Source organism: Rhinolophus sinicus, linkage group LG05 (assembly GCF_036562045.2).
Source record: "Rhinolophus sinicus isolate RSC01 linkage group LG05, ASM3656204v1, whole genome shotgun sequence".
Taxonomy (NCBI): Eukaryota; Metazoa; Chordata; class Mammalia; order Chiroptera; family Rhinolophidae; genus Rhinolophus; species Rhinolophus sinicus.
The window spans coordinates 73,464,175-73,477,269 of record NC_133755.1 but is presented as its reverse complement, the minus strand read 5'-3'; the positions used below and the strand labels follow the sequence as shown (position 1 = coordinate 73,477,269).

At 44.1% G+C, this 13,095-nt stretch overlaps 1 protein-coding gene across 5 annotated transcripts in view; it reads left to right on the top strand.

The window, feature by feature from the left end:
- NCK2 (NCK adaptor protein 2) overlaps positions 1-11,806 on the top strand; it is a 139,293-nt gene extending 127,487 nt beyond the window's left edge. For all 5 annotated transcript variants that reach the window (XM_074332487.1, XM_074332484.1, XM_074332486.1 and 2 more), the window contains one exon: positions 10,401-11,806. In XM_074332487.1, coding sequence (XP_074188588.1) covers positions 10,401-10,595 — 195 coding nt within the window. In that variant the 3' untranslated portion in view covers positions 10,596-11,806. The remainder of the gene's footprint in view (positions 1-10,400) is intronic.
- The last annotated feature ends 1,289 nt before the right edge of the window (positions 11,807-13,095 follow it).

Genomic DNA, 13,095 nt, shown 5'->3' with positions numbered 1-13,095 from the left:
CCCGTTTTCCGTTTTCCTTTTTCCCCAGGCCTTGGCAACTTTCTACTTTCTGTCTCTATGAATTTGACTACTCTAAGTACCTCACATCGGTGGGATCAGATAGTATTTGTCCTTTGGTGTCTGACTTAATTTCATGTAGCATAATGTCCTCAAGGTTCATCCATATTGTAACTGGTGTTAGAATTTGACCCCTTTTTAAGGCTGAACGATAATCCATTGTATGTATAGACCACATGTTGTTTATCCACTCTTTCATTGATGGCACTTGAGTTGCTTCCACATTTGGGCTATTTTTAATAATGCTCCTATGAACGTGGGTGTACAAATATCTGTCTAAGGCCCTGCCTTTAGTTCTTTCAGACATGTATCCAGAAGTGGAGTTGCTGGATCATATAGTAATTTATTGTTTAATTTTTTGAGGAATTGCCATCTGTATTCCACAGCGGCTGTGCCATTTTACATTGCCAATGGCAGTGCACAAAGGTCCCAGTTTCTCCACATCCTCACCAGCACTTGTTGTTTTCTGTTTTCTTTTTTTAGTTTTCAAAGTAATCATCCTAATGTGTGCAAAGTGTTAGATCTCATTGTGGCTTTGATTTGCATCAGCACGTAATCTTTTCATCTCAGCTTCATCTTTTGCTGTTGGGTGATGTTTTCATTGTACTGTTACTAAGTAGTTCCTTAACGTGGCCTCAATAGCATGGCAAGGGTAGCAGAGAGTAATAGAGTTACCCCCACAGAGTTTAAACACAGAACATAGTTCTTTATTAAGTGAGGTCGGTGGGCAGTACCCAGTCGTGGAATTGTATGCACACTGGCCTGCTCACCCCCTCCTTCCTTACTACATTCTGTTTCACCCTTTTGAAAGTTCCTACTATATCGTAGCCACTGGAAATACAGCACAATGAAACATAGGCGGTTCTGCAAACAAATGGGGGAACACGCATGCACACTTTTCTTCAGCCTCCGTGGCCTTAATTCTTAGTGCGGTTCCTGGACCAGCAGCATCAGCGTCACCAGAGAACTTGCGACTAGAAAGGCAGATTATCAGGCCCCCCCCCAGGCCTGCTGAAGCTGAATCTCTGGGGCAGAGCCCTGCCCTCGGTTTGAACAAGTCCTCGGAGTGATTCTGATGCTCAAATTGGAGAACCACTAAAATGTGGCATTTGAACAGCGCTGTGTTATATGGTAAAATTCTGAATTGAATATCATTATTGATCAGTGACACCAGGCCTGACATGGTGAAAAGACAAAGAATGACAAGGTCAATATTCTAAAAGTCTCTCCTCTGAGGTATTTACATTGAACTTTAGGAAATACATTTTGGGAGGCAGGGAAAGATAAACACGCACTCACCTACTAACTTGGAAATAGGCAGTAAACAGTGTGATTTAAAGATTAGGTAGATCTTTGAGGGCTGTTCTGCGGTTGATGATTGATTTTTCTTCCTTTACATAAACAAGTTTGCCTCAAACGCTGATGAGAATGATAACATTTGATCATGTCACTTGTGCATTGGCGTTAGACCTATGGAGTAAATATTTCCGAGTTACATTTATAGGAAAACAGGAAATGCTGGTGAAAAGATAATCTGAAGTGAAAACAAAGAGAAAAGTATCAATTCACAGCAAGTGGCATAAGTCGTCTATTTTGATTAAAAGAAGGCAATATTGACAATTAGAGAAGGTGATCTAATAGAGTGATACAACTCAAAGGTGGCTTTTCTGAGATAAGAACAGAGACACTATTGATTAGTGGAATACAATTTGCCCCTAACCTGTTGGTTTCTCAAATTGTATAGGTGAAGGAAATACTACTATGGACAAAAAAAAAAGTGCCTTTCTTAAAGAAGTAACAAAGACAGAAAAATATCCATTTACCAAACTGAAAGGAAAGAATGATACAGTTTTTGATGAGAAACCAATAAGGTGACCTCTCTTTGGGGATAGATTGTTAAATATACATATAAATTGATGCTGGAAGAGCAGCGTGAACAAAAATGGGTGCAGAGTTCACCTGTGAGGCTTGGTGAACCACATAAAGGGAATTTCTATTCTCATCTTTCCGTAAAATCTAAAGTAAAAGTAGAAGTTTTAAGGTTATTAAAGGATCAGGAGTGCCTGGGAGCAAGTTCCCTCCCTCCCCTGTTATTTCTTCACAGCTATGTGCTTAGAAGAAAATCATATTAATACTTAACCTATCAGGGATGGATGGAGGAAGAAATGGAGGATATTACATACTGTTCTTGGCATCCTTTTTTTTCCCATAAACAAGAGAAATATTTGACCAGGGCATCTGTTTTATAAAAATACATAGTATCAAAAGGATATTCTTTGTTTTTCTTTTCTAAAAGTACTCACTTGTGAGGTGAGTGAGAGGTAAGAATTACCAAGAATGCATAGTGGGAGAGACGGTCAGAGTTGGAGTTAAGTCAGTGCATCTGGTCCCCGTGTGCAAATGTGGAGTTAAATCAGGTTCCTGTACTTTCAGGGATTGTATTCAAATAGGGGACCTCAACCTAACAAAATAATGATAATATAATAAAAACTATGAGACTAGAAGTCATTCCTAAGAAGAAGAATCAGAGAGAAGGAGATAGCAGGAAGAAGTGATCTGATGTTAGAAGATTTGAAAAATTAGCACAGTATTCAGCAAATAGAAATTATACCGAATAAGTACAGTGTTTGGAGAAGGGAAACACAGACAAATTTGGATAGCAGGAGGAAGAACAGAGATAAGAATTGAAGGGGGTATGGGGTGGGGGGAATAGAAGGCAGATGTTTTGAAACTGAAAAGACGGTACAGGACTGAATCTAGTTAGATTTTTGTCCAAGTAAAGAAAGTTTTAGCAAGAGTGGTTCCTTCAATGGCTGAAATCAATACCCACAAGTTCTTTGATACCACCCCCTTCAAAGCGTGGAGCCTTGTCGCCTCCCCATCAGCAGGGCTTGTACTTGGTGACTCACGACTGATGAGTCGAAGTCATGAGCGCTGACTTCCAAGACTGGATCCAAATGGCACGTGGCTTTGCTCTCTCTTGGATCACTTGATCTGGGGGGGCCGCTGCCATGTGGTGAAGACCCTCCAGCAGCCCCACGGAGGGGCCCAGCAGACTAGGAACAGAGGCCCAAGTGGGCCACCTGAGCAAACCAACTTAGAAGCAGATCCTGTAGCCCCAGCTGAGCCTTTAGATGACGGCAGCCCTAGCCCATGTCGTGACTGCAGCCGAGAGGAGTTGGATGGTTCCAGCTCAAGGTTTAAGGCACTTCCAAATTCCTGAGCCACAGAAACTGTAATTGTACGTGTTTGTTGTTCAAGCCACTGAGTTTTGCAGTGATGTGTTACTCAGCAGTAGACAAATAGTACAATACCCCGTATAGAAAACAGGACTAGAAGGAGAAAGGCGACAGTGGGAAGTGAAAATTAAAATTCAAGAGACCTGCTTTACCATTTTGTGTTGTCGTTTAAAGAGAGCACAAGCAAATAGCTATCATATTGGTAATGTCCCTTTCCCTCTGCTGAAAATCAGGAGGAGGCCTCCAAATACGGTGGCAGACAGAGGGCTATCGACCGCCTCAGTCATGCCTCTGCCCGTGAGTTCACCAGCCATCACCACTTCTTGTTGTCTGTCAGACCTGGCTTTTCTCCTGGATATGTAACAATGACACGCAAATGAGCCTGTCCCTCAAGAAGCTTAGAGCCCAATAGGAGAGACAAATGTAAACAACTAATGGTGACAGGGTGATCATGAGTGAAGTAAAATGTGCTTCTGCCAAAGGATGTGAACCTCTTCTAGTTAGTTTGGAAAGTATATATTTTCTAGAGATTTTAATGGAAAGAGATCTTTTTAAATATTGAGGCGATGCGATTGCTGTCTTCATAAAGTTTCATAAAAGAAACTTAAAGAGGGGCCACTCAATGACCTTGTTTATGTAATATTCCCCAAAGATGTACTTCTGACATTACGGTAGTTTATTAAACTGTCCCCATCTCTTTCCAATTTCAGAAATTAATCTCTATTTTGCAGTTGTGAAGATTGAAACAGAATGCTATTGGGAAGTTTGTCCAAGGTATCAAAGCTAGTGAGTAAAGAAGCCAGGACCCAGGCAGCCTGGTTCCAGAGCCAGTAACACCACCACTCTCCTGCTCCTCAGTCATTTAACTCAAATAGAGAACTGGAATCTGGACAAGTTATGGCTTGCCCAATGTCACATGACCAATTTCCACTTCTGCTAATGGTGAACTAGCACTTCCTCTGAAAACAGCTAGCAAGGCAGGACAAAATATTGAAACAAACTAAAAGCAACAAACAAGTAGTATTTCAGTAGTCCACAGTGATGGAGGCAAAAACTGGAGGTCAGGGCCCCCAAAGAGGCAAGGCCCCAGGAAAAGATTGAGGCCTTTAGTATGGACCCCCAAAAGTGTGTATACTAGGAGCAGAGGCAAGCTGGAAATAAAGCAGACTATAAGCAGGTGGCTGTCTGGTCCCCATTGGATTAAGGTGCCCTGCCTGAGCCCCACCCTGAGCACAGAAGCAAAAGCAAACCCTCTCTAGAAGACAGTGACTCCACTGAGAACCTCAAAGTTTCCTTTGATTTTTTTCATACACAACACGTAGCATTCAAAGAAAAATTACCAAAACACGAGACTAAATGGCGGAAAACAAAGCGGGGGAAAAGACAATCAGAAGAGACACACAGAAGTCCAGATTTTGAGTTTTAAATGCAGTTTATAAGGCATATGGATTAATAGGTTCAAGAAGTCAGCAAGATGAACTTAATCAGATAATTAATTGGAAGTAGTAATAAAAATGAACCAAGTGAGAATTACAGGACTGAAAAAAAATACAATAACTGAAATTAAGACCTCATTAGTTATAGCAGATTAAACACAGCTGAAAAAAGAATTAGTAAATGGGAAGCTAGCTCAAAAGAAAAGAGATTTTTGGATACACAAAAAAGGTAAGAGGATAGAAAATAAAGAAAAGAGCATAAGAGATTTTGCTATGGACTGAATGTTTGTGCCACCTACCCGGATTCATGTGCTAAGACCCAGTCCCCAATGTGATGGCGTTAGGTGGGTGGAGCCTCATGAGTGGGATTAGTGCCCTTATAAAAGAGACCCAAGAGAGCTCTCGTGCCCCTTCTGCCATGTAAGGACACAGCAAGAAGTTGGCTATCTATGAGCCAGGAAGCAGATCCTCACCAGACACCAAATCTGCCGGTGGCTTGATCTTGGACTTCTCAGCCTCCAGAACTGTGAGAAATTGCTGTTGTTTTTAAACCACCCAGTTCATGGTATTCTGTTATAGTAGCCTGAACTGACAAAATTGACAGGACCAAGTGAAAGGTTTAAAATGCCTGTAATTGGTGTCCTGAAAGAGTGGATAGGGAGGAGGAGAGGTAGTAGGTAAGAGGGTGGAAGCAATATCTGAAGTGCTGAATGGCAGTGCCATGTGACTAGGGAATCACCGAGCCACGTCTAGCTTCAAGTTCAGCACCTTTAAAACATTTTTATTATGGGGTGGCCAGTTATCTCAGTTGGTTAGAACATGGTGCTAATAACACAAAGGTTGCCGGTTCGATCCCTATATGAGCCACTGTGAGCTGTGCCCTCCTTAAAAAAAAAACATAACAACAACAAAAAAACACATTTTTATTGTGACATAACACAGAGAAAATTTCATTTTAAAAGTACTTGTTTAACCCAGGTCCAGAAGGTCAAGAAATAGGCTACAGGTCAAGGTCAAGAATAGAACAGTGCTGGCACAATAGATGCTACTCCCCACACCCGAATCAGCTTCCTGATTGCACCTCCCAGTTTATTTTTGTGGTAATTTTGTGGTAATCCTTTTCTCTACTGTTTTAAAGCTATGTATGTATTTCTAAACAGTACGTTTTTGTTTTATGTGCTTTGGAAATCTGTGGATGGTAGAACTATTCTTCTTTCGGTCTGCGCTGTTTGTGAGATTTTTTAATCCACGTTGATACATCAATTTCATTGCTTTTGCAGTATGCACCTCATCTATCTATCCATTCTCCGTTAGTGGACATGAGTGTTTGCACCTCGGGTGACTGAATAATCCTGTTTGGACGTTCTTACGCGTGTGCCCTGGCACACATGTGCACGTGCATCTCTAGAACATGCTCCTGGGGTGACATTGCTGAGTTCTTGAGAATGCCTGTCTTCCACCTTCTCAGTAATGCAAAAGCTCTTTAACAAAGTGGTGGCAATGGCTTGTCTTCCCACCAGCCGTGCAGAGTTCCCACATGTACTGCTCTTTCCACTTCAAATCACGGTGGCACTGTGTCCTCCCAAGGAGAGACACTTGACAGGCATCAGCTCTGTGCCCCAGTGTAGAAAGCTCATGTTAACTGCCTCAGAGGGGCCTATGTCCTCAGATCAATAACTGCCCGAAACCAAAACCTGTGTGGAGAGGGAAGGCTGGGCTGGTGTTTATTTTGGTCCTCTTTCTCGGTGTAGACATTCCAACAGAAACATGGTAAGGTTCTTTGACGAGCTGACATTTAGAGTTCTGAGTCTCCATATCAGTACATTGATACTAGTTGAGGTGAGAGTGGCATGGTCCTTTTTCATCCCACTCCCCTAAGTCTGTTTGAGAAAGCCACTCCTAGAAAGACCACGGCAGATGTGAACAAGACTATGATTGCCCTCTCCAGGTTTACCCCCTGCCTCGTGTTCTCTCTCTGGAGGCAGAGTTGTTTAGGATCTGGAGTAGCTCCATCGCCATCAGACCCAGGGGACTGGCGTGATTTGAAGGGAAGAGACCTTAGAACACTCTCTCCAGCAGTGGCCCACCTGGTTCATCACACTGTTCCCCATCAGGACTGTCTGGTGCAGGACTCAGAATCAGAAAGGCATTGCAGCCTGCGGGTGAGGTTGGCCATGGAACCACCTCTTTCCAGGGGCACTTAGCCCATAAATTGCATTCATATCTTCTTCTTGTGGCTCTAAACATTCAAAAACACTGCTGGTGGTTGGCCCATTTCTGTTCTCCAGCTGTATCAGGATCCCCTGGAGGGCTCATGAAAACACGTATTGCTCGGGGTTAAGATACAGGTGGCCACGCCACACCCCAGAGTTTCTGGTTCAGTGGGTCTGGGGCAGAGCCTGACAGTTTTCTCCTTCTCATCGGTCTCAGCTGCTGCTGGTGGCAGTGCTGCTGGGCTTGGAAGCACACTTTGGGGAACACTGGTCTGGGTCAGCCCCAGGCTTCGTGCGGAAGAGCTATTTAGTGGAAACATGTAACCATGCATTTTAGTGTATGTGCATTTTAGTGTACAGACTGGGAAATCTACTCGGGTCGAATTGAGAATTCCTCAGATGTTCAGCGCTCCTGCTCGGCATCAACTTAGCGCATTCTGTGTCGTTAACGTCAAGGTTTCTGCTCAGGAGCCCGTGAAGTTAAAAATGACCTTGTCTGCTGCACCCTTCTAACTGCTATAGCACATACACATGACGCACAATGACGTTAAACTAAGGAGCTTAAATTAAAAGCAAATTTTCCTGTCCAGAAAGTCATCTGTTGATCATTTGGCTTAATTAAAATTAGGTCTGTCATATACTTACTGTGACCCACTCCCCTGGTATGCCTCCACCATGCTGCGAATTGATTAAAGGAACTATAAAACTCACTCAGTCCTGGCTGGCGCTGAGCTATAAAGTCACATTGCCCTCTGTCTTGATCTAAGAAGGCAGAAACTTCTGGCACAGGATGGATATACTTAATAAAAATGAATAGAAGTTTGCAATGCAAAGTTGCTTTAAGGAACACCGGAAGCCCTTGGGAGAAGGCTGAGCAGTTCACAACTCGGGTGTACTGTCGGACGTGAGTGTGGTGGGGTTGGCCAGGGTGGTTCGCCTCATCCACTCGTAACTATAGTGACGATGATGATGACGCCGATGGTGCAGGCCTTGCTCGTGTGTGAGTACCTGCAGGCAGTGCCTGTTTCAGTGTGTTTTCAGAACCACACACAGCAACCAATTTGGATGGTAATCCGGAGAACACTGAGGCCAGCCTGCATCCATCTTGCTATGCAGGCCTGTGAAAATCGTCATGATTTGAGAACTGTGTAATCAAGTGATTACTTAGAATGTCGTTTTGTGAGTATTATGTTGATAGGCTAATCGATGATCGTCTATGACATCAGGGTTCATGATGATTTATTTCTAAGAGATGGAGCTGGGAAAATAATTTTCAAGATTTGTGGCCTCCCCCCGCACTCCCCTCAACCCTCTAGTGGCCATGATTCTGAAAATAATATATCACCCCAGCCTAAGCAGAGGTAAGCTTTCCTGTCTCTTCCTGAAGTTTCATTCCACCCGCATACCTCAAGGTTTGTTTTTATTGGGTGTGTTTTGGGCAGATGGACACATGAATACAAGCTATAAATACAATTGTCTCTTTGATTCTTTTATGGTAACAGCTGTGACTGGTGGATGAGCCCAGCAGCCCTTCCCAGAGTTGATTTTCTGAGACACCCACTTCCTTGAGTTGTCATTAGTTTATATGGAGTTATCGCTTGTTTTCAGGATTTGCACACTTTTAATCGAATGTTCGTAAACTCGGTGTACTAAATGATGGCCCAGATGCTTATTAATTTTGTTCCTGGGGGAGGGACGCAGAGCAGAGGTGGGGCTGATGAGTGGTCAGCAGCAGTACACCCCTGGGCACTGGGCAGGTGCAAACGGATTCAGTTAAATGTATCAGGCTCCCATATGTGTCCCTACCAGGTGTGATGCATAACGAAAGGGATGGGACACAGGTGTACATTATTCATTGCAGAGCAGTGACTGAAATCCACTGGTTCTGCCCCTGGACGGCTGTGAATTTTGTGCTCCACCGTAGGCCACGTAGGGGAAGAGACATGGTTCAGGAACGGGGAGGCTTCTCGAGAGTACTAAACCTTTGAGCTGAACCTTACAGCAATGGTGGACCAAGGGGGAGGGGGCCGGGGGGCTCAAAGAACAGCATGAAGAGGTATGAAAGTGGGACAGAAGGTGGAACATACTTTGGTCTCATTGATTGGATCTGTAGGCAGAGGCCAGGTGACACAGCCCTGGTGGGCTGTGGTGGGCGGTTGGGTTTTATTCAGAAGCCATTGAGGGAGGCCAGCATCCCTCCATCTCCCCCTCAGCCACCGCTGTCCACATAGTGCCTCACAAGAGGCAGGACCTTCCCTCCCTTTCTTCACTGGATGTCCATCCACAGTTCCCAGCACCCTCCCACTTACCCCACCTCCTCAGCTCGGCTCAACTCCTCTTTCTTCAGAGGCCTTTCCTGACCCGCACTGCCTACCCTGCCTCAGTAGTCTCTCCTTTCTCTTCAGAGAACTTACCAAGATTTGCAATTGTACGTATATTGACCTTTTCATTTTTATTTATGTTTCCCCTGTGGGATGGTCACTTCTGTGGTACACGCATGCTGTGAGCCACACATACTATGCCTGCATACATACCCGTATGCATAGATGGCGCCCGGCCTGTCTGGCGTGCAGTTCGGGTCCAGTAAATAATTGTTTATTGAATTAATCAGTACTTTTTTTCCCCAAAGAACATTCCTCATTCAGTGATTTCCCTGCATATTTTTTCAATAAATGAGATAAAAGACGAATTTTAATAAAAATAATATATTTCTAAAATATATTCAAATGTAAGTACTTATGTATTGCACTGACATAAGCACAAATGTAAACCTTTCTCGATAAAATCTTTGCTTGAACCATTGTACAGCCCCCTCTGGGATATTATAAACCATGTTTCTAATGTGACCAGAATTTTCCCTGCTTTTAAAATATTTCTTTTTAAGTAGCTTAGAATTCGAAAATTTTTGATGGCTGAACGTCTAATAGTGGCAGTCAGGGAAAGTGAAATTTCTAGCCACCACCTATATACAAACGCTCTTTAAAAATTCCCAGGTTATCAAAAATAGCTTGGGAAATGAAAACTTCAAGTTTTTTCAGCAACCAGTTTAACACAGGTGTCATACGTTGCATAACGAGTCTCCAGTTTTCAAATCTCTAAACTCCATTCCACATTGAAACTGTCCTACGCAGAATTTAATTTTTCTTCAGTCCAGAACAGGAGAGTCTCGGACTGTCTCCGGGTCCTTCCTTCTGCACATCAGGCACCATTCTCGTTAATATCCTTAACCAGGTATTAAAACAGCCCCAGCCGCTTGAGCTGTGTGGCGGTTTGAATTTGGATACATGGAAGATTCAGGCGGTAATTCTCCAGACCGTAAGCAGTCATGCAGTTGAGGCTTACGGCGTAAAGCGTTTCCTCTCTCAGGCCCGCCAGCTCTTCTGCTGGTGGCTGGCAGAGTCCCCGAGTCTCCTCTCTGTGGCCCAGGTGTAACGCGTGTTCTCTTTCCTCTCCAGCCCAGTGACTTCTCCGTGTCTCTCAAAGCATCAGGGAAGAACAAGCATTTCAAGGTGCAGCTTGTGGACAATGTGTACTGCATCGGGCAGCGGCGGTTTCACACCATGGACGAGTTGGTGGAACACTACAAAAAGGCCCCCATCTTCACCAGCGAGCATGGGGAGAAGCTCTACCTCGTCCGAGCGCTTCCGTGATGCCCTCCTTGCAGCCCCTGCCACCTCCTGGCCTTGGTGCCACACTCACTTCCCCAGAGCCAAGCGGATGGCCCCAAGAAGACGTGGTCAGTCACAGGCTGTCCAGCAGAGGGTCCACTCTGTCCAGTGGCTCATCCCCTATTGGCTTCCTTTACTGGTTGATCTTTCTGTCCAGGTTGTTTGTTTCCATCTTCCTCCCCTTCGCCATCCTAGGTCCTCACTCCACATTCAAGGCCACCTGGCTCCTGGCCAGTTTGAGAGGACGGCAGGTGGAAGAGGGGCAAGTTTATTCACTTTATTCCTTCTTAGTTGGAAACAGCCTTAGTCTGTTCAACTTGTTCACGCTATCAGCACCCCTCAGTAAGAAGACATTGGGCACAGTCGGGATGCACCAAAGCTGCCGTTGACAAGGGACCTGCAGCGCACTTCAGAGGTGGCGTCTCAGGAGTGCTCTGGGCTCTCGCATACCAGGCAGCACAGGCGAGGGGCCCAGTGCCAGCAGCCCTTGTCTGTGTCCTCTGCCCTTACCTGGCTCCCAGACTCACCAGGGAGTCAGTGCGTGTGCTGGTGGCAATCCTGGAACCACCAGGGCAGATAGTGGGGAAGCTGTCCAGTGCCTTTGGGGCTGTGCTTGCAATAAAGAAAGAATTTCCTTGAAGGCCAGTCTGCAAGAGGGACCGGTGACTCAGAAAGACAGATGTTTTGGTAATTTACCCCCAAATGTGCCATCCGCCTAGTGCTTTTTCCTCTTGCCCTTTGGCTTGTTTAAATTTCATAATTATGTATTTAATTCTCAAAGTAATATGTATCTGTAGCCATTTGTTGACACTAATGCAGATGATTAAGGAAAACAGCTGATCTTTGGAGAAGGGGAGTTACCAACACTTTACACACACACACACACACACACACACACACGCACCATATATATATATATGTATATATACATATATACATATATATATATAAAATTTGCTTTACAGGGAAGTTTTTCAGGGTTTACAAAAGAATATGTGATTGGTAGTAAGAGACACACAGAATGTTTATGAAGAAATTACATTTTCTTTTTTCTTTACATTTGAACTTCTTTATAGTTTAAATATACAGTCTTGAGATGGCACATTCCTACAGTTGAAGAAAGGTCTTCAGACCTCCTAAACTTGCATACTCAGTTTTTTGGATATTGTAATAAAAAAAGTATTATGACAAGACTATGTGTGTATTTATCTTTGGGAAACTCTGACTCCAGGAATGGGGGGCATGCAGTGCTTGCCACAGTTACTGAACATTCAGTGCCGAAAGGGAAACAGTTTTCGAGAGGAGTTTAACACATTTATTACTTGTGTGTTTAATTTTTCTACTACCACATTTTTTTGTATATTGAAATAATAAATTTTAACTAGTGAGCCTCTAAGAGAAAGCAGAATCGCAAGCTTGGTTTTAACTTTTTAGTCTTTGTTAAAAACTGTTTCCCCAGACTATTGTCCGCTGGACTTCTCACCTCTAGTTTTGCATTCTTCACTCATGTCTCACTTTCATTTGCTCAGTCGGAAGCACTCACCAAATAGTTGCAATGTGCCAGGTACTGGGAATATAGTCACATGACATAGGGTTGTGCCTTCATGGGCTTTTATAGCTAATGTGATTGAATGTTCCCTTTGGGCCAGATATGGTATCCTTATTTATTCCCATCACAACCTGTGAGGTGGGTGATCTCTTCCCCATTATACAGATGGAGAAGATGAGGCACAAAGTAAATACACAAGGGCGCATGGCTGGTACATGGTAGGGCAGGGCTGCAAACCCAGAGCTGGCCCTGCCCCTCCAACCCCAGCATACAGAGGCTTCCAGGAGAAATAAAGTTATTTTATTGAGAGTTTGCACCTAATCTATCATTCCTGTTTGCTGTGAGTTGATTGTATCTTTTTGTTGCCTTTGATATAAATTAGAAGTTTGATGATAAGTTGGAGTTTTGGTGCCTGGTACCTGACATTGAGGGCACCCAGTTGTATAAGAACAGACATCCAGGTGAATGAGGCAGATAGTTACCTTGGACAAAGCACATTGCTTCTGTACCTTCTCCATGGCAGGGACAATTCCTCGTGACTCTTTCAGGTCTCACTGTTGTGTATTCCATTTGGACCTTAAGCTAGAATCCCCCTAGATGGTGCCTAGACAGCTGATAGACTGGTTTATGCATAGCAATTCAGGAAGAAACAAAGGACAAGACAGATACATAGTTTGGCTTCAGGAACTTCTTTAAGGCTTATCGCTGTAATTGACAATTATTTCCAGTCTCGTCCCAAACCACCATGAGAGTCCTCCGGCCACCTGGGGTAGATCAGAATTACTGTTTAGGAAGGATTCCGCACCCACGGACGTCCTGGCATCCAGTGGACCAGTGGAGGATGGATTGAGTCCCAGGATGAGCCTGCTGGTAGAATGGAGGTGGGAGGGTGTCAAGGCACGGGTCCCCATGTGGTTTGGAGTGTGGACTGCC